A 20185-nucleotide genomic window follows, 5' to 3' on the forward strand; every position below is an offset into this window, starting at 1 on the left:
GTTTTTCGAAAAGAAGTCGGGCCTATCACATGTCCGGATATTCGGCTCAATTGCCTACATGCATATTCTCGACGAGAAGCAACAAAAGCTCGACCCAAAGTCGGAAAAATGTATCCTCGTAGGGTACTCACTCGAACAAAAAGGGTACAAATGTTACAATCCTTCTACCCGAAAAGTTCAAGTAAGTCGAGATGTCGCTTTCAACAAGTTGGCCTCCTGGTACGACCCAAAGACGACTCCAATTTTGGCTCAAGTCGACCCGGAATTGGCCGAACGAGAGATCGAAAACGAATTTCGACTCGGACACATGTTCAAAGAAAGTCTGATTACGACAAGGCTTAGTGGACCACAGGAGCCCCCGAGTGACCAAAGCACATCTCGGTCAAGTTCGAAACTGGACAAAGGGAAGGCCAAAATGCCAGGATACGAAGCTGTAGTTGACATCGAGTCAACTCACTCCCTTAAAGTGAGTTTGAAGGCTTGGACATTCTAATCATCCGGAGGAATGGAGTGAAGAAAGCCTTAGACTCTGCAAACGAGAACTTCGTCGCTCCACCCGAGAGAAAAATACGGTCAGCCGATTCGGCTACAATGAGTATATGGCATATCATTATGCTTTTATGATGAAGGTGGCGATAGTCTGAGAACCGGAAACCTTTTCTGAGGCAGCCAAAGATCCACCATGGATCGAAGCCATGAATGAAGAAATGCAGGCTTTAAGAAAAAACGAGACATGGGATCTTGTTCCCCATACTTCAAGCAAGAAAGCAATCGACTGTAGATGGATTTTCAAAGTAAAATATAATGTCGACGGCTCGGTAAATTGCTACAAGGCGCGACTCGTAACTAATGGATACGCTCAAACACACGGAGTTGAATACGAGGACACCTTTGCCCCAGTGGCAAAGATGACGACTATTCAAGCGATCATTGCACTTGCAAAACCAAAAGGATGGTACCTCCACCAGATGGACGTAAAGAATGCCTTCCTCCTAGGCGAATTAGAAGAGGAGGACTTCATGATTCAACCACTCGGTTTCAAATCAAGCAAACACCCGAAAGGAGTATGCCGACTCCAAAAGCCTTTATACGGCCTCAAGTAAGCATCCCGTGCTTGACATTCTAAGATCACCCAGTATCTGCACCAAATCTGCTTCCGAACGTCAAAATCGGACAACTCCCTATACATCCGAAACAAGTCGAACAACCCGATTGTCATCATCATGTACGTGGACGATCTGGTCATCGGAGAAAAGGATATTGTCGAGATCAATAAGGTCAAATCATTCCTATTCGGCAGAATCGAAAAGAAAGATATGCACGAGCTCCATTACTTCCTCGGTATCGAAGTAATTCGGACACCAGTCGAGATATTGATCTTTCAATGGCACTACATCCTCAACTTACTCTACAAGTTTGGAATGACAAAGTGCAAACTTGTGTCTACCCCTCTCGATCGAAATCTCAAACTCAATGTTGATTTGGGAATAGACAAGTGTGAGTCGACTCAGTATCGAGAACTGATCGGTAGCCTAATCTATCTAACCATCACACGACCCGACCTCAACAATTCGGTCGGCCTACTTAACCAATTCATGTAGAATCCTCGAAATGTTCATCTCGATTGCACTAAGAGGGTACTTAGATACATCTGTGGGACGATGGATTTCAACATCATATACAAGTCGGATACGATCATTCAACTTGAAGGGTACACAGATGCAGATTGGGCCGACTATAAGGCTGATAGACAATCGACTTCTGGATTCGTCTTCTCCCTCGGTAGCGGAGTGATCTGCTGGAACAACAAAAAACAACTGACAGTAGCATTGTCGAGCACAGAGGTCGAATACAGGGGCGCGTCAATCGTCGCCTACAAGGTCGTCTTGCTAAAGCGCATATTGAAGGATTCGAGTGTTCCCATCAAGGATTGATTCTCCTATACTGCGACGACATGAGCGGTATCTACCTAGCTCAGAACCCTGTGTTCCATGCGTAGACTAAGCATATCAAAGTGCACTATCACTTCATTCGAGAACGCGTGTAGGTTGGAGATGTCAATTTACAACACATCAACATGAATCTTCAGGTAGCCGACATCTTCACAAAAGCCCTAGGGATCAACAAGTTGCAATAGTTCGCGATGAACCTTGGTCTCTCAATCACCGGTCATCCGCGCTTGAGGGGGAGTACCGAAAAACAACAGTAATCGTCGATGTCGAACAACAGCCGATCAGTCGATCGAAGCCGACCAAAGGAGTCGAAGTACGATAACAATCGAGCAAGAGTCGAACAAGAAGCACAAAGTAATCGAGTAGTCGAAAGCTGAACAACCGAAACAACTCGAAAGCCAAAGTTGATTCAGGCGAATCGAAGTTTTCTCGAAGATCAAACCGAACGAACGTTTCGACATCTGGAAGTTGTGTTCGAAGGGGCGTGTTGAGAATCGAACTCAACTTCCCATAGAGACGGTGTTCACACTAGCCAATGGACATCATACTAGGCTAGATTTGTATTTGTTAAAAAGGGCACTTGCCCTAGATCAATTGGTATTTAAACCAACCTTTTGTAACTTAGTTACTGTTGGATGTATAAAGAATCAAGAGAAGTATTCTGTGCAGCGGAATAGATATGAACTGTGTGTGTGTATGAGAGAGAGAAAGAGAGAGTGAGAGAGACAAGGAGTAAGACACAGAGAATACGCAAGGTAAAAGTATATTAACAAAGGAGAAAGATTAAACGTTATACAAGGTGGGAGGAGGGTGATTTATATAGTCACCCTCTCTCTTCATTAACTACAAGACTCATGGAGCATGGGGAATGTGAAAGCTCATAAGTTATGTGTCATAGAATATGATTCTATGACTCATACTAAATGCTAGAATACAAAGAGGTGACATAATGGTGACTCTTGACCGTTGGAGTGTCTATTCACTCTCAAGGCGAGTTCACACACTAGACCAAGTTGAGCTTGATTCTCAACACGCCCCCTCAAGCTCTAGTCGGGTCGTTTTCAGACGGTATCCGAAATCCGCTTTGACTTGCGTTCCGGAGTGCGCGTCGACTCGCGTCGACTTGCATTTATGCGGAGTTGCGGAATCCGTGCTCTAGCTTGCGTTGTGTGTAGTTGCGAAGTCTGTGCTTCGACTTGCGTCTTTCTTTGCGGCTTTGCGCGGTAGATCGGTTCTTCGCTGCTTCGTTGCACGGTTGCAAAATCCACGCATTATTGTGTAGTGTCTTCAGTACTCCCCCTCAAGCTGGGCAGGTCAGGGACCGTCAATCCGAGATCGGTCATGAATTGCCATAACTTGTCAGCTCCTAAGGCTTTAGTGAAGATGTCGGTCGTTTGATGATTGGTGCTAATGTGTTGTAGGTCGACATCGCCAGCTAGAACGCGCTCTCGGATGAAGTGTTAGTGCACTTCGATGGGCTTTGTCCCCGCGTGGAACACTAGGTTCCGAGCCAGATAGATACTGCTCATGTTGTCGAAGTAAAGGGAAGTCAGATCCTTGATGGGTACGCCTAGATCCTTGAGTATCCTTTTGAGCCATACGGCTTCACATGCGGCCATTGTCGCGCCCCTGTATTCCGCCTCTGTGCTCGAAAGAGCGACGATTGGTTGCTTTTTGCTGCTCGAGGATATTGCTTCGCTGCCGAGGGAAAAAACAAATCCGGAGGTTGATCTTCTATCGGCTTTGTAGCCGGCCCAATCAGCGTCTGTGTACCCCTCGAGTCGTATTGGGCATCACGGTCTTATAGAGGATGCCGCAATCCATTGTGCTGCTCACGTATCGTAGAACTCGCTTAGCGCATCCAAGTCAACACGTTCGCGTTCACATGTGGAAGGATTGCGCATTCCACTTGTAGAATCTTCTTGCAACTATCCAAATACATCCTCTCTACAAAAATTGGATGCACTAGTATCACATGTCCCACAACTTGATTAGAATTTGCAAATATAAAAATACATGATAGGTCTACGAGTGGAGATCATTAGAAATCATGTAAGTTTGGACGTGTTGATAAGTTAATGTAGGCATAATAAAGTTCAACAATGGCTCAATATGTCACTAAGGTGTGACATGGGAAACACAACGTTAAAGACTTATATTAATTTAGTAAGTTTTACAAAAATATGAGGTCTACTTGAGACCATACTAATAAAATGAGTTATAATTTATACTTTGACCCATACGTTCATGTATATAATTGTGGACAATGTAGGATAGTGCACTTTCGGATAATGTGATTGGAATAACTAACTTAGTAAAGTATTCAATACTTGTATTTCACGGTTGACTTCGATTCAAGTTTCAAAAATTTTAAACGGTTTGAGGTTGACACTCTTGAACCGAACCGAACCGAACCGAACCGTTGCCTGGAGGGCCATAGCTCCTCCTGCTTCGCCACAAATTTATTAGTTCAAAGATTCTGAAGTGCTTCCATTTTCTCTCCGCCTCTTTTTGTTTTCCCAAATATGTACATATATATATATATATAAGTTTCAAAAAAGAACCAAAAATGCACAGAGATTTGCAGAAACCGAAGCCGAAGCCGAGCCTGGATCGAAGCGGAGCCACCACCGATATACGAAGGTGCTGAGCTTCCCCTCCAGCTATGGCCATGTCCATGCCCAATCTCTTCTTCTTCTTCTTCTTCTTCTTCGTCTCCCTCCTCCTGTTTGGATCCTCTGATGCCGTCCGTTTCGTCTTGAGCAAAGAAGAGTGCTTCACAGAGAACGTTGAATACGACGGTGACTTGGTTCATGTTTCTTTCGTGGTCATCACATATGAGCACGGCTGGAATTACCAGCAGGAAACAGGCGCAATCGATCTCTCGGTAAGTAAAAGCAGATTTTTCTCTGCGGCTTTATATGTTTCTTTTCTTTTTGATAGCGAGGACTCTGGCAGTATATATATATATATATATATATATATAGATTTCCCTCTGCTATTTTTTCTTTCTCCTTTCCATATCTAGAGCTTTGGTAGCTGACCTTTTCTCTTTGTTTTGCATGGACATTTTTTTTTCCCTTTTCCTTTCTTTAACAACATCTTGGAAATCAGTAAGTCACAACTAGAATTGTTTGTTTTGTGATAGTAGCATGAGATGATCTTACATGGTCCTTGTCTATCGTATTTTTTATCCATGTTTTGTATGCTCTTTTCTTCGTCATACTTTTCCATTTTCATACAAGGGGTCTTTGACATTATTTCCCTCTTTTGTCACATTTGTGGTAGTTGCATTTATAAGATAGATTAGGATTCTCTTGTTTGTTTCTGTATGTGCTGTATAGATTTTTTGTTTTTGAATCAGCTAGATCAGATCAAGAAAACTGTGTGTTTTCCGCCTTCTGACCATTTTTTGTAATGGTACAATTTTATATGAGCGCATATAATCGTTCTTCTGTTTGCATGCCTTGTGATATAAGAGCCAAGCAATAATATGCTAGATAAATCGTCTTTCTTGAAGCTTGAAGCTAAATCCTGTGAACTAAGCTTTCCCCCCCCATGCTGATTATGTAGTGTGATGGGTGATGAACTAACTATATGAGCGGATAGACATTTTCTTACACGGTTGTTTGAGAACTGTTTGAAAAACTCACCTACAAACATTTGTTAAGAAAATTTTCTTCCATATGTTGGTTTCTTTGCGTCTGGTTATTTTATGATGGTAGCATTATGATCATTTATCTCGGAATAAATTCTGTTGCAACTATTGATAATGCACAAGAAGCTGAGCGAAACGTACTACATAGTTTTGCAGTACAAAGTAAAATTATATCAAAGCTTTTGTGCAAACTAATAATTTTATTTAAAAGTAATTGCATACAGGAGGAACCTAGCTTTAGATTCCCCCTTCTGAATAAATTTTTGCACAGTATTTTGAGTATAACGTATAAATTATAGCAAGAACATGAAATCATTTTGTCTGCAAATAAATTATAAGACTGCATATTGTAGCTGTGCTGATTAGTCTTCGCGTAGATCTTGCATGTAGAGAGCACGGTTTTTAATATAGCACATAGTTTAAAAAAAAATCAAATTTTGCATGCAGATAGCACGGTTTTTAATATAACACATAGTTTCAAAAAATAAATCTATCAGACAGATTCATGATAAAACGAAGCTTCTCAATGTAAGTACAAACACCAAGGACCATAATTGTTTTAATCCTGAATGTAGATCACTATGCAGCAGTTAATGGAAATTGCCTCTATAGGCTTAAGACGTCAAATGCACGACTTAAAACCTGAACAGAAGTTCTCTAGCAATTTGAAGGGGGTGAATTGGTCCTTCAGTTTGTTGATTTTTGACTGTTCTTCCCATGCAAGATTATTGACTCTCTCAGATAAATATATGAAGTTCTTCTCCCTCACCAATGCTAAAATGAATTTACAGTGGAAAATATGATCTCATTATATTGGGAAGTTAACCTATTTTCTGGTGTCGAAATAGTTAACTTCACGTGTAGTCTCTTGGAGTACTAAACCATGCGTCTCTGGTTTGGGGGATCAAGGTACATCTGCATGTATCCTACAACATCCTTATTTCGATTGACTTTGCCCTTCCATTTGCGTAAATGTTTTCTTTTTGTTTCCTTTACATATTATATTTATAAGTTCAAATGCTTGTTTTCCTCTCCTGAAGTAACATCCCTTTGCCAACAAACCTACAAAGTGTTGCAATTTGTGAGTATTGTATAGCTCAATAGCAACCAAAGATTGTATCAATTACATATATTGCTAAAGAACTCATATCATTAAATATTACCTTATGTTATACCTTGGATGTTGAATAATGGATCCGAAGAAGAGAGATTAACCTCACCAATAGAGCCTTCACAGCCTCTCAAGATGCCATAATGAAGGGGATAGCTAGTCACTTCTATATTGCTCAATACCTAAGGCACCCAAACCACTATGTGCTCCCACATGTCATAGGTCCAGATGGGCTAGTCTCAGTTCCTTTGATAACTGGTTTCCTGACCATCCTTCCCTCAACCCATTAATATTAGCTACAGAATTGGTCGATAAGGTTAAGCCTATAACAGAAGGTCTACTTATAAGAGGATATGCATTTGATCAATGAAAAATGTCATTCTTTCTGTTCTTTCTTTAGTTGAATTGACTAGGGACTCAGATATCTTAATTAAACCCTAGCTAGCTCAACAAGCGTTTAATGGTATCAAAAAATAAAAAAGGTCTTATATGCCAAGTTGTTGCTGCTTATGGGCTTTGAGGAATCTAGTCATTTGATTATTATCTACATGGAATCTAAAAAGAAAGAAAACCTATAGAGAAGAGGGCATTGAATACTGAAACAAGGACAATTGGCATTTATCAAGGAACTCTAATGTGTACTCAGTTCCTCTATATGATAGAATGAAAGCTCTTTGCATTTTTATGCATGTTTTTGTATTGTGTATTTTTACCATATTTGTTATTTTTGTGTTCCCTCTCTCTGTTTTGTGGATTTTTTTACTGGTCTTATGAAGTATACACACATCTATATGTATTTCAGGATTTCGTTGAAGTAAGATAAGGGAATAGCAATTAATGCATTAAAATCTCTATCCTGCCAAGTATTTTTGGCAAGATTATGTGTTTGGAAACCATTGCAAATCCATCCTTACTGGTGATATGTACGAAAAACTTGAATAGGATTGTTCGAATCCAACTCCATCCTTCCAATTAAACTTCACTATTCCATCCTTACTGTGCAGGATGAATCCTTGACCTCGTTTTTACTTATTGCTAATAATAAATATATCCTGAACTGTTAACATTCGTAGAGTACATTATTGGACTGTTGACAAGATTAAGGGCTCTGGAAACTTATCGACTATTTCAATTTTCTAATAGATCGAGGGCCCTGGAAACTTCCTTCAAGAAGTGCATGGCAAGACAGCTGAGAAGCTAGAATTTATGGCTCATCATAGAGGCCCTTACAAGTTCTGTTTTAGGACTACTTCAGTATACACAGAAACGGTGGATTTTGATGTGCATATTGGTCATATTCCTTATTATGACCAGAAGTTACAAGATGGTAATATGAACGTTTTCTAAAACTTAAGTGACTTGAAGCAATGTGTATGAAAATACTGATTTTTTAAATGAAAATGCTGTACAGATCACATTGATCCTTTGATGCATCAAATTGCTAAACTTGAAGAGTCCATATATTCAGTACAGTTTGAGCAACATTGGCTTTATGCACAAACAGAACGCCAGGCCATATGTAAGTTTTCAACATATCCTTGATCTTTTATCGTGTAAGTTTTGATATATGTTTAGTCCTGAATATATTTTTGGTTTTGGAAATTTTCAATATCTTTGAGTTCTAAACATATCTTTGATCTTGTGAATATTCAACTTGTGAATATCTTTGATCTTGTAAAATTTTCAACTTACGTAATTAAGTTTTCAACATTACGTTTGATCTTGTATTGTTGTCAATGTATTTTTGATGTTCGAAAGGTTTCAGCATCTTTTCAATCATATGTTTTTCTTCACAACTGACATGTTTACTTACGATTGTAACAGTGAATGACAATTTATGTCGGCGGTTGATTTATCGGGCATTTTTTGAGGCGGTTGCACTGTTTGGAGCAAGTGTACTCCAAGTTTATCTTCTTCGGAGGCTTTTCAATAAGAAATTGAGTCAGACAAGAGTATAGAGCGTCTGTCTTTTCAAAACTAGCCTCATTCTTATGTATGGAGCACAAAGCCAAACAGCTATATGAGCTAAACATGAGTTATGTGAATTACAGTAAGGTTTAAAGAGGTTTTGACATATTTAAACTTTTGCACCGTCGTAAACTAAACCTAGGGAAATATAGAGATAATGGCTTGAAAACTCCATTTAGCACCATGATCTACAACAAAAAATTATACACCATTATCCCTTCCCATAAACTTTTCATAGAATGTTTCTGATGTTTAGAGCCACAAGCTGAGGTTTTTGGCAAAGCATGTGAATACAATTTATGAAAAGCTGGATGATAATAGGTACAAGGTGATGAGAAGCACAGGGAAGAAGGAGAAAGTAATTTTGGAGATGACTACAGCACATACAATTAATTTTGAATCCCTCTGCGAAACAGTCTGTTGCATAAACTATTTATGTATGGTAAAATCAATCGCATTGCCATGTTGGGGTGTTTCACGAAGTTTACTTGTAGACTGTGTTTCATGGATGAAAGGACACTACAAAGTCTGGCTTCTTTGAGATCTGTTCAGATTACGTAGAGTGGAGCAATGCTGCCTTCATTTTGTCTAAGCTCCCTCATTATTTTGTGCTTTAGAAGTATATTTATTTAATAAAGCATGCTTTCCTATGAAATGTAACTGTAATGTGTAGCATATTTTACTATGAAGTGCAATAGTAGTGTAGGCAACTTCAATTCGAAATTACATATCACAAAGCAGAATGTGGCATATTGCCATTTCTAGCCTTTTTTGTAAATGTTATAGCATGTTGCATATATAATAAGTTTTATGATCGGAAGGGTTGCTTGATGGGGTGGGTGGATGTTGTGAATCATAATTAGTTGAGGCATGGCAACAAATAATTGATTACAAACAAATATCAAATGTTGGTGTGATTAAGATCACAATTTGTGATATTTTGCGTATAAGATATGGCAAATGAGGTTAGTGAAGTGTGAAGATGGTAGATGAGGGTAAATGTAAATGCGTTTTTCTTGATCAACATAGCAAGGTTCTGATTTTGGCTTTCTCTTGGTCAAATAAGGTTAGTAAGACTGTAATATTTCACGTTTGATTGGGACCAGCTAGCCTCGATGGTTGCACTCCCCATTGTTTGCTTGTCAAGATTCTTGCAAACCATCTCTTAACATGAGTCTTGTAAAACATGATTCTTTCAAACTGTCTCTAACATGAGTCATGTTACATGATTTACCCCACTTTCTTTCCCCCGAAATGCACGATAGAAACTCCCTTCTTGATTCCAAGGGTTTGGTTTGAGCTATGGTTGCCGAACAATTCCGAACCCTATTATTGGTTTCATGTGGGGAGCAAACATGATCATTGGTAGATAGATAGGAGTTCTGAAAGCCTTACAAACTGGATGGAGCAGCTGCAATCATCAAATGATGGGGGATTAAGAATCCTTAAATCGAGAACAATGGTTTAAAGACTCCCGATGCGATAAAACTCTTTCGGAGAGTGGATAAGTGATCGGATCGGATCGAGAGAGAGCCCCCAAATCAATGGGAGATGGATGAGTGTGAATGTATACATATATTCAGCGAGAACTGCAGGGATAGGAGGGAATTCAATGGAGTCAAATTACGTCTCTGCTTATTGTCTGTGTCTGTGTGTACATACTTATTATTTTGGCACAGGTTTTCCTGAATTTGCCCACATCATGTGAATTGAATAGAATATTCCCTCTCTGTCTCTGCGGGCTTCGTCTCTGTCATGTAAATTGTCATGTGTCCTGTCCCTTCTCTTTCTCTTTCTTTCTCTCCCTCGAAACTTGTGGAGGAATTTCTCTTCGCCTCAGCGAGAGTTGTGAAGTATATATGGTATATAATATATATATACCAACGACTGAAGCTATGATAATAACATTTTTAGGGTTTCTCCCTTCATGGTGGCTTCATAGTTGAGAGCAGTTTACAGAGATCTAATTCCTGCAATTTGAGTCGGGGCATTGTGGATTAGTTCCAGGCTATGGCTCCATCAAAATCACCCCAATTTCTTCCCGCTTCTGGTTAGTTAAAACGCTTTCTTGGATTTTTTTCTTTGTCCCTTCCATGCCTTTTTTACTCAGGGTTTAGGGTGATGGTATTTTTTTCATTTTGTCTCTTTTGCTTGCTTTCCCTACTTACCTAAACAAGCAACGGACACAGGCACACCGCAGAGGTTTTAGGCATTGTTTCTTTCCTAGGCGGGAAAGAATGGGACGCAGTATTTTTATACGTGAAGCACTCTTTTCTATTCTGTTTATAACTAACATGAAACAACCCAATTTCTATCATGTCATGTCATGTCCTGTTCTTCTCTCTCTCTCTCTCTCTCTCTCTCTCTCTAACTTGTAGTTCCCTGCATTGTTCAAAACGATGAACTTCTGAAGGCACGGTTCGGTTCGGAGCATACTTTGGTAGTTTAGGGTTTAGGGTTTAGGGTTTGTGGGGGGTGGGGTGGGGGAAGAATCCTATTATCCTGTGTGGGAAATGGTAGCTATACCGATCCAGGTTCCTCCCACTATTATTCTCTTGCGGGAAAGTATCGTTTCCCCTACAATGGTCCACTGTATAGAGCTTTTGTGGAACCAGGTGGAGCATACCTAGCTAGGTGATTCTATGTGAAAGACGCCACTTTCCAATCATGGTTTCTCTTAAATGCTCAGTATTATGAACTTCTGAAGGCGAGCCTCTGCATACCTAGATGTCACTGTAATGGAGAGGAGCTGTTGGCCCTATTTTGTCATGTGGGAATGATCCCACTTTCCATCACGTTTCATTAGAATGTACACTGGACCTATTTTTCCATATTTACATCAAGCTAGGTATGCTCTGCAATTTTCAGTCTTATTAATCAGTGACGTGAAATTACAACCGTAAAGTTTGCATATGGATACTTTTACTCTAGACTGAAAAAGAGGAGGAAATGCAGTGGTGCGATTTGACTTCCCTCATTTCAAAAACACCCATTCAGATTAGGTGGCATACAAAGCAACATTATCATCTTGTGGTTTGTTCATAAGTCCCATTATTTTGTTAGTGGTAGAAAAATCCTGCCAACAAATTCTCAGACAACTTCAGCATCTATCGTATACCTTCAAATGCTTAACCCACCAGTTTGTTAATGGTGGTAGAAAAGCCTTGGCATCAAATTCTTGATGAAGACTTCAACATCTATCATATACCTTAAAATGTTTGGCATTGCTGTACACATTGACAATCAAGATTGCCACCTATCAAAATAGTCACTAGTTGGGAAGTCTAAAAACTGTTGGTTGTAGAGAGTTCCTCAAATGTTACAGGAATTGCTAACATGATTGTTGATGTGTCATGGTGTAGCTTATCTAGATTATTGTTTGAGCCAGTAAGCCTGGTTGCATTATGTGAAGTTGGAAATAAATGAGATGTAATAATAGATGATGATACTTTCTGTTTATATGGTTATTTATGTCGAGAAAGGAGAGACAACGGGTAAAAAGGTAAAAAAATAATAAGAGAAAGTAACCTATTTGCAACTGGTGTTTGCTTACACAAGAAATTAGTATTCTGATGGATCTTGTGATAGCGAAGTGGGATCGCTAGAAATTCTACCTCTTTCCAGCATCTTAAATATCTGTACTAGAGGAAGTTGAGAAGTAACTATGTCAGTCCTCATAAAGTAAATTACTAAATGCCTTGAGTTAGATTTTCTTTACCTTCCACTGTATTCCTCCAGGACTGCAATGATTAAACAAGATATTGAATGTTAAAACTTATGAGGATGAGATTTTAATGCAATGAAAGCTTATGAAATAAGGCTTTTGTCTTGATAAAATGTATTGTTTTGTAGTATGTAGAATAAAAAGCTTAAAAATACCATGTACATGATCTAATAATGAAAAGGAAACAAAATTAGAAATCATCTTCTTTGTTAGTATATATGCATATCTTCCTATTCCTTTATATGCATTCTTCTGATTCCTTATCTATTTTTTGATATTGTTTTGATATTGTAGGATTATATTTCCCAGGAGCATACACTTCAATGATTTCAGCCCTAAGTTTGCATGAGAAGCAAAAGATCCTTCATAGAGTCGCTCAAGGACTTGATGGTGGCCCAGAAATTCTAGAGTCTTGGACGAGGAAAGATCTTCTTCAGCTCATATGTCTAGAGATGGGGAAAGAGAGGAAATATACTGGTGTTTCCAAGGGTAAAATGATTGAGCAGCTCATGAAACTGGTAGAGATGAAAGGAATAAGAGAAGAAAGGGTGATAACGCACGATCTTATGTCAGTGAAACCTCATATTGCCCCCCAAAGCTTGTTAAGACGGCAGAGGAAGGTGGGACGGCCTGCTCGTGTTCAATCATCGATAGAGATTCCCGTGGATATTGATGTTGGAAATAGGGCGGAAATATCGTGGGTTTGTAGAAATACGGCGTGTAAAGCACAGCTTCTAGTAGGTGCAAATTTTTGTCAGCGTTGCTCTTGTTGCGTATGTCGAAATTTTGACGACAACAAAGACCCTAGTCTTTGGATAGTTTGCACACCTGAGCCACATCATAGAGATGTAGAATGTAGATTGTCTTGCCATGTCGAATGTGCTCTTAAGAAGGGAATTGCTGGAGTACTCATGGAGGGTTCGGAGATAATACTCGATGGAAGCTATCGCTGCTATTCATGTGGGAAAGTCAGTAGCTTGATAGGGTAATGTATATATGTGTATATGTTCAACAATCCTGATATCAATTTGAGATTTTTTCCTTGAGTAGAGTTTGATTTTTTTGGGATATTTACATACACCCCTATACATGATTGAATTATTGTAAACAGCCCTGTCTCCCCCATTCTGACTCGCTATCTCTTACCCCAATTCTTTAAAATACCCCTTTCTCTACAATTTCTCTCTCAAATTCCTAAACTATTCCTTCTTCTACAATTTCACAATCTAAATTGAAGAGAGAAATTGTCAAGAGAGATGGGAAATTGTTGAAAGAGGAATACTTTAGGCGTTTATGAACTCTCAGTATTTAAACCAAACCATTTAAGAAAAAGTTAAAACCAAACCGTTTAGGGAAAAGTTGAAACCAAACCGAACCATTTAATAAAAAATTTTAACCTAACCACTTAAGTCAAACTAGTTAAACATCTAAAGAAACAAAAATACATTAAATTAAATAAGCATTTAAGTTAAATTTATTAAATCAATAAAAAACCATTAGTTAAACCATTACATCAATAAACTATTAAGGTAAAAAAAAAAAGTTAACCAAAAACCTATAAACCTATAAACATTTAAACCTTTAAACCAAACCTGTACACCTATAAACACAAGTTTTAGAACTGAACCGAACTGAAACCGAACCGTTTATCGAGAATCCAAACCAAACCAAACCATTAAATTTTTTTGGAACCAATAAACCGTTAAACCATGGCTTAACGGTTCGGTTCAGTTTGAGCCGAAAAATCGTGCCCATTGCTAATGACAAGGGTGGTGAGATCATGGTTCATGGGGCCGGGGCTTGGCCTATGGCATGGGTTGAGTATGGGTTCTCTCAATTTTATGACATTGATGCTATTGTGAAAACCACCAAGATAACAGTCAGAGAAAGAAAGAAAGAAAGATATATTAACGTCTTTTAAGAGGCCACAATTGCCTATAAGACCAAACAACGGTGGGGGTAGGGACCTTGTTTGGCATCCAACCCAACAGCCTCTATGTCTTTTAGTGGGAGATTGATGCAAATGCAACAACTAGTTCCAGGAAAGGCCCATCGGAATAAGTGTTGTCTCGTCTTTGAGAACAATAAATCAAAATAAAATAAATATTACTCAATAAATATAAAAGTAAAGAAAATAAAAAGAAACTAAAGAACCTGGTTTTCGGCACATGTGAGATTCTTAAGTTAGATATATTATAGCGTTTGTCTTCGAAAGATCTCTAGCATAGGTTGATCCTGAATAGAGAGGTCTTTGAAGCAAGGGAAGCGCATGTGATGGCGGGAGATGACAAGGGTGCTAAGGTCGTGGTCCGTGGTGCTAGGGCTTACGTGCACGACAAATTGCTATTGCCCGATCTATTGCAACCCCTTCGTTATGTCCTGGTTGGGAGTCCAAGCTATATTGGAATAGGGGTAGTGCATCTATATTTATGCCATGTGATTCCAACCATTGCTGCATTTCAACATACCAATAATGAATGTCACCATTTTCACTCAATTGTCTTGATGACGCAAGTGCCAACCTTGGGTACCTTTGTTTAGGGAGCTCCCAAAGACATTGGATACAGATCACTAATTAGAACAATGCCTCGGTGATTATAGGGGCTGCTCTCATCTCTGCCCGGATTTATCATGGGGCATTGTAGTTTGCTCCTTATAATGCGGGCAATCATTGACACTAAGGTCTCTCTGAATCTTTCCAATGATTTGCCTTGTTAAAACTCGGTCCCCACGTTTCCATTCCATAGAGAAGAGTTGGTGTGACAAGTGTATCAAATAACCACAACTTAGTTCGTGGTTCTTGGAATTGCAAATGTCACGTTATCTTTCAAGAGCACCAAGGGCTCCATATCCATGAGAAACTGGGACACCAACAGCCTCCCATCAAGAGAACGTAGGCCTTGTAAATGTTACTCCTAGGTATGTGCTGGAGCGTGTGTATTCCACCTTTTCTCTCCAATTTTTACCTTGTTACCCATGCTTGAGTGATGTTAAACCCTATCATTTTAGTTTTATCTATGTTTATTGAAACCTTTATCTGTACAAAATAGTTTAAAGGCATTTAGATGTCTTTGTAGTCCGTCCGCGGAGTAAAAAATCAGCATATAGTGATATTTTATAGCTATATATGCTAGGCATGATCCCGAACCCCCCAAATCTCTTTATGTAATGTTATACCTCATCTATATAGAGACCGAAGAGAGTGGGTGATAGTGGCCTACTTGTACGGCCAAGTGGTATTGCCTAACCTATTGTAACCCCTTTGTAATGTCCTGGTTGGGAGCCCATTTGTGTAGCCCTTGATGCACTTGTAGCATGAGTAGGAATGATGGGGCTAAAGAAAGTTGTGATTCTTCTTTGTTGATGAGTTTCTGTGGTTGTATTGTTGTTCTTCAAGAACTTCTACCCATGTCTCTTGAGTTCTAGCAAGAGCAATTCCAAGCACCGTTGGTTCTCATATTCCATTACCTTGTGTAGTGGTTCAAAGCCTTGGTTAAAGAGGCAATGGTATCTCCCTCTTATTTCATTTAAAACAGTACAATGGAAACATGTGTTCTTCAAATTCCACTTCTTGATGATACAATTGGCAAATTCTTTCTTCCAGAGGTGTATGTGGATATTTTCCTACCTCAATCTCTAACTCATGTGAAAAGGTCCACAATTTCCCAATCACATTGCACAACTTATGAGATAGATGTATGCAATATAAGAAAGCCTGATAATGTTTGCCTTACAGTGGGTCATCTTCCTACTAGGAGGTAAGATATATTGTGGGGTTGATCCATGTTCTTCCACTATCCAATTTGTTGATAACTGTTTGGATCACTCTATTTTTTTCTGCTTTGGTCATGTTAAGATGGGACAATCCAATCATAGGACAGGTTTATGCTTATGCCCATTGACTTGAACCATTATTGCATTTTGGCATACCGATAATGATTTTATCAGCAAGTTGTTTTGATGACATAATAATTACTTTTATTTAGGCAGCTCCTATATACTCTCAAGGTGTTTACTAGCAATGGACTGATGGGTGTCTATATACATAGCAATATTTGTTCTCTTGGAGGTATCTTCAAATACCTAGCATCTGTCCTTAGAGAGCCATTGCAATTCCATTTAGTCATGCGTAATGTCTCATAGGCCATCCACCGTCATGTGGCTCTCTAATTTGTAATAATGAAGTTACCATCTCTATTCTATAATAATGATGTTACCATCTTATCTACTAGTGTTCCTGTTTGCCTTTTCACTTCCTCTCACCAAGGAGTGTTTTCTTTCAATATTTTTTGTCAGCATGCTTTATTTAAGCTTTGGCGTCTTTGGCTATCTCTGCCCATGTTTAAATTTTCTTATTTACATTGTCTTTAATTGTGGAGATGTATTTTTATTGCTTCTTGTCCTTTTTGTAAACTGAGTGTAATAGCTACTAGTTTGACCTCATTTAAAAATATTTCATCCTTAGATATTGCACCATGTCATCCTTGAGTACTTTTATATTTTTATACAGCTTCTAAATGCTAGTCTTGTTTTTGGGGAGAAAGATAGAGTTTCTTATTAAGGACAAGTACTAGCGAGAGGAGTATTTGAGAATCAATCTCTCACGTGAATCAGGTGATAAAAAAGGGATCTTTAATGCACCCAAAGTGAATATTGTATAGATCCACCATCACCTTCCACATTGGTTGATTTGTCAGAACATAGCTTACAATGTAAGGGCTGGAGTTGGAGTTCAGTCCTTGTGAGTTTATAAGAAAAAGCTTATATTACTAATTTGGTTGTTCTCATGGGTGCATTTTTATGCGCTTAATTTTTTTGCATGAATGTTCTGTCTGTATTACAAGCTTTTATCGAAACATGCATTTTTCTGTGTTTATTTGATTGATCAATTGAGTTTATATGCCATCTTCTGGAATGATGAACTGTAGGTGCTTGAAGAAACAGCTTTTGGTAGCGAGGGAGGCACGAAGGGTTGATACTTTATGTCAAAGGTTGTCCTTATGCCACCGATTGCTTAATGGCACTAAGAAACATAAGGAACTCGATGAGTTTGTGGAGAGAGCTATCGAAAAGCTTGAAGGTGAAGTAGGCCCAATAATTGAGGGCTCTGCCAAGTTTGCTCGAGGCTTAGTCAATCGATTATCTTCAAGTGCAGAGGTACTACAACTCATAAGCTCTGCCCTGGGAAAAGCTGATACCTTTCATGAAGATGTAGAAGTGGAATGCCAAACAATCAAATCATCGGTTATCCAAGGTATGCCATGCATTTAGGAGTAAGGGATTGTTTGTTCTTCTCTAATTGTAATGATCTTTTTTTCCTTTGCTTTCATAGAGAAAAATGATGATGATGACCTACTTTGCAACATAGAATTTAATAAAGTATCTTCAACATCCATCTCATTAATGGTGCAAGGCGGCGGGGAGCTAGTAAATGGTTATCGTGTCTGGCATCGAAGAGCAACTGATGAGAACTTTCCAAACAACCCAACTTGTATAATATCCACTAATCCTGGAGAAGCTCAAATTTCTAATTTAGAACCTTGCACTGAGTATGATTTTTGTGTTGTCCCATTTTCTGAAAGGGGAATTGGTGAGCCAGCAGAGGCTTCTTGCTGCACAAAAAGAGAATTATGTAGAGAGTTCTCTTCGAATTCGGATGAATGGTACCATCCAACAAATGTAGAAGAAGAGATATACATGATAATTGACAAACCTGAGTCGAATTTCAAAGTTCGTGATCTTGGCAAGGTGTTACATTCAGCATGGAGCGAGCCATCTGAAGTCATTGAAGGGATATTCAATGGCAAAGGATGGGATATGAATAATTGTAACGAAGGTGGGAAAAATAAGGTGAGGAATTGTGGTCCAAATGTCTTCTCGAGCTCTGTAAGGAACATGTCTGGTGTCGATGATGATGATGCGTGCAAAGGAACTAGTCAGGATAAAACATGGATTCGTGACTTGAATGTCTCAGCAAATCTAGACCTTGCAGTGGAAGAAAGTAGGGTAACATTGGAGGCTGAAGATGTGAATAGAACAATTTCGAGAAGAAATTCGACTGGATTATTGCAAGAATCCGATGAAGTAAAAGGTGCAAATGTTGCAGAACTGGATGATGCTAGTGATCCGGGAAACTCACAAATATCACAAACTGAGGCTTCAGTTATTATGTCGCATGCTTTGCCAGCAAATGCTAGAGTAGAGCTTCACGATGATGAACCCAGAATAGTGGATGATAAACATGGTCACGGAGAAAGTTGGGCAATGCAGGTTCGAGGGTCGGGAAGAGGAGTTGGGATAGAACCCATGTTAAGAAAAAAGACCATGAAAACATTCAATAGAGATATTGATAATGATGATGATGATGGCTATGGCATTGTCAATGGATGCGGAGCAGGTAGCATTGGAGGTCCTCTTTGCGCCTCAAGGAACTATGAGTTGTGTGTGAAAATAGTTCGGTGGTTGGAGTGTCAAGGTCTTGTGAAGGAAGATTTTCGGATGAAGTTCTTGACGTGGTTTAGTTTGCGTGCTTCGGAACATGAGAAAAGGGTTGTGAGTGTCTTTATTGATACACTTCAAGATAACCCAGCGAGTTTGGCCGAACAATTGGTTGATACATTCTCGGATATTATTTCTTCAAATAGACATCAAATGATGTCTAATGGCTTTTGCAGCAAACTATGGCATTAGGTGTACATGATAAATGTAGGCAACAAATACATTGGGTTACTTTTGTTGCAATCATAGGATATTGTGAATTATACATTCTAGTTGTGGGCATTATTCCAAGGATTGGGCTTGGAACTCTTGATCCAATGAGAGATTCATCTCGTATTTACTCTATTGTCCACCCATGTCTGTTGGTCATCTAGTAGAGTTTGAACTTTGGTTGCATTTGTTCTACTAGTGGCCATAACGGGTTCTCCTGAATTTACCTTCTAGTTGTAGGCATAATTTGCCCAGTATTGGGTGGAACTTTTGGAGAGATGCATCTCGTTTTTATGTTTGTATATGCTTGTGTTAAATGCCTTTTATAATTGTTATAGGCCTCATTCCAATGATTGAACTTGAGGTTCCCTATTTGAATGATTGTGGACTGAATTACGTATGATAATTATCTAGTAAAGTTTGAAAGTTTCCATAATAGTCATTGATGTTTGAAAGTAAATTACATCGATGATGAAAACTATTAACACAATGCCCAACTTTCATGTCTCTTGATTACACCATGTGTTTGTTTTCTTAATTTACTACATGCCATTGTGAAATGCAGGGGTTAAATGCATGACCATCCCATCTCCATTGAACAACCTTACTAGTTGGGCTACAATTTGGTACTTAAAAACCTTGTGTGCGGAGGAGTCCTTAATGATAAGAGATACAAACATTGATTGTCATGTGCTAAAATGTGTTGTCCACTTGAGGTCGTCACTAAAGATAATGTGCTTCAAGTGAGTTCTCTAGGAAAATTTTCATATCCACATGAGGTAAAGTCCATAGTTGAAGTTCATGTACATTGAGTGAGTTCTCTAGGATATGTCCACTTGAAGTAAGGCCATAGTTGAACTTTATGTGCATTGTGGTGGTTACGTGTGGATAGAAATCAAGGTCATTTTTCAAGTGATGAGGTAACCACATAGTCTATAAGCAGCAATCATTTGAATGTTATCCATTTTGTTGAGGCAATGCTTTCACGTTCTATCTTAGCACAATGGTTGTATAGTACAAGTGGATAGCGTAGATGCCATACAGTTTTCTCATATATCAGTGTC

General features: G+C 38.9%; 2 protein-coding genes across 3 annotated transcripts; both read left to right on the top strand.

Annotated features, from left to right (window-relative positions):
• Window positions 1–4571: 4571 nt before the first annotated feature.
• Window positions 4572–8803, top strand: LOC147859212 (transmembrane emp24 domain-containing protein p24beta2-like). Its single transcript, XM_087326557.1, has 4 exons — window positions 4572–4839; window positions 7865–8048; window positions 8133–8240; window positions 8546–8803. The coding sequence occupies exons 1-4, from the start codon at window positions 4618–4620 to the stop codon at window positions 8677–8679; spliced, it is 648 nt and encodes a 215-aa protein (XP_087182683.1). The 5' UTR covers window positions 4572–4617; the 3' UTR covers window positions 8680–8803.
• Window positions 8804–10606: 1803 nt separating this feature from the next.
• On the top strand, window positions 10607–19423 carry LOC147859213 (VIN3-like protein 1). 2 transcript variants are annotated; one of them, XM_087325766.1, is made up of 4 exons: window positions 10607–10739; window positions 12708–13398; window positions 17342–17667; window positions 17746–19423. In XM_087325766.1, the coding sequence occupies exons 1-4, from the start codon at window positions 10700–10702 to the stop codon at window positions 19101–19103; spliced, it is 2415 nt and encodes an 804-aa protein (XP_087181892.1). In that variant the 5' UTR covers window positions 10607–10699; the 3' UTR covers window positions 19104–19423. The 2 variants fall into 2 exon arrangements, with proteins under 2 accessions (XP_087181892.1, XP_087181893.1); XM_087325767.1 differs by having other exon boundaries at window positions 17782–19423.
• The last annotated feature ends 762 nt before the right edge of the window (window positions 19424–20185 follow it).

The sequence above is a fragment of the Azolla caroliniana genome, unplaced genomic scaffold (assembly GCF_043228905.1).
Source record: "Azolla caroliniana isolate FFs.n. ecotype wild unplaced genomic scaffold, voAzoCaro1.0.p SCAF_10, whole genome shotgun sequence".
Classification (NCBI taxonomy): domain Eukaryota; kingdom Viridiplantae; phylum Streptophyta; class Polypodiopsida; order Salviniales; family Salviniaceae; genus Azolla; species Azolla caroliniana.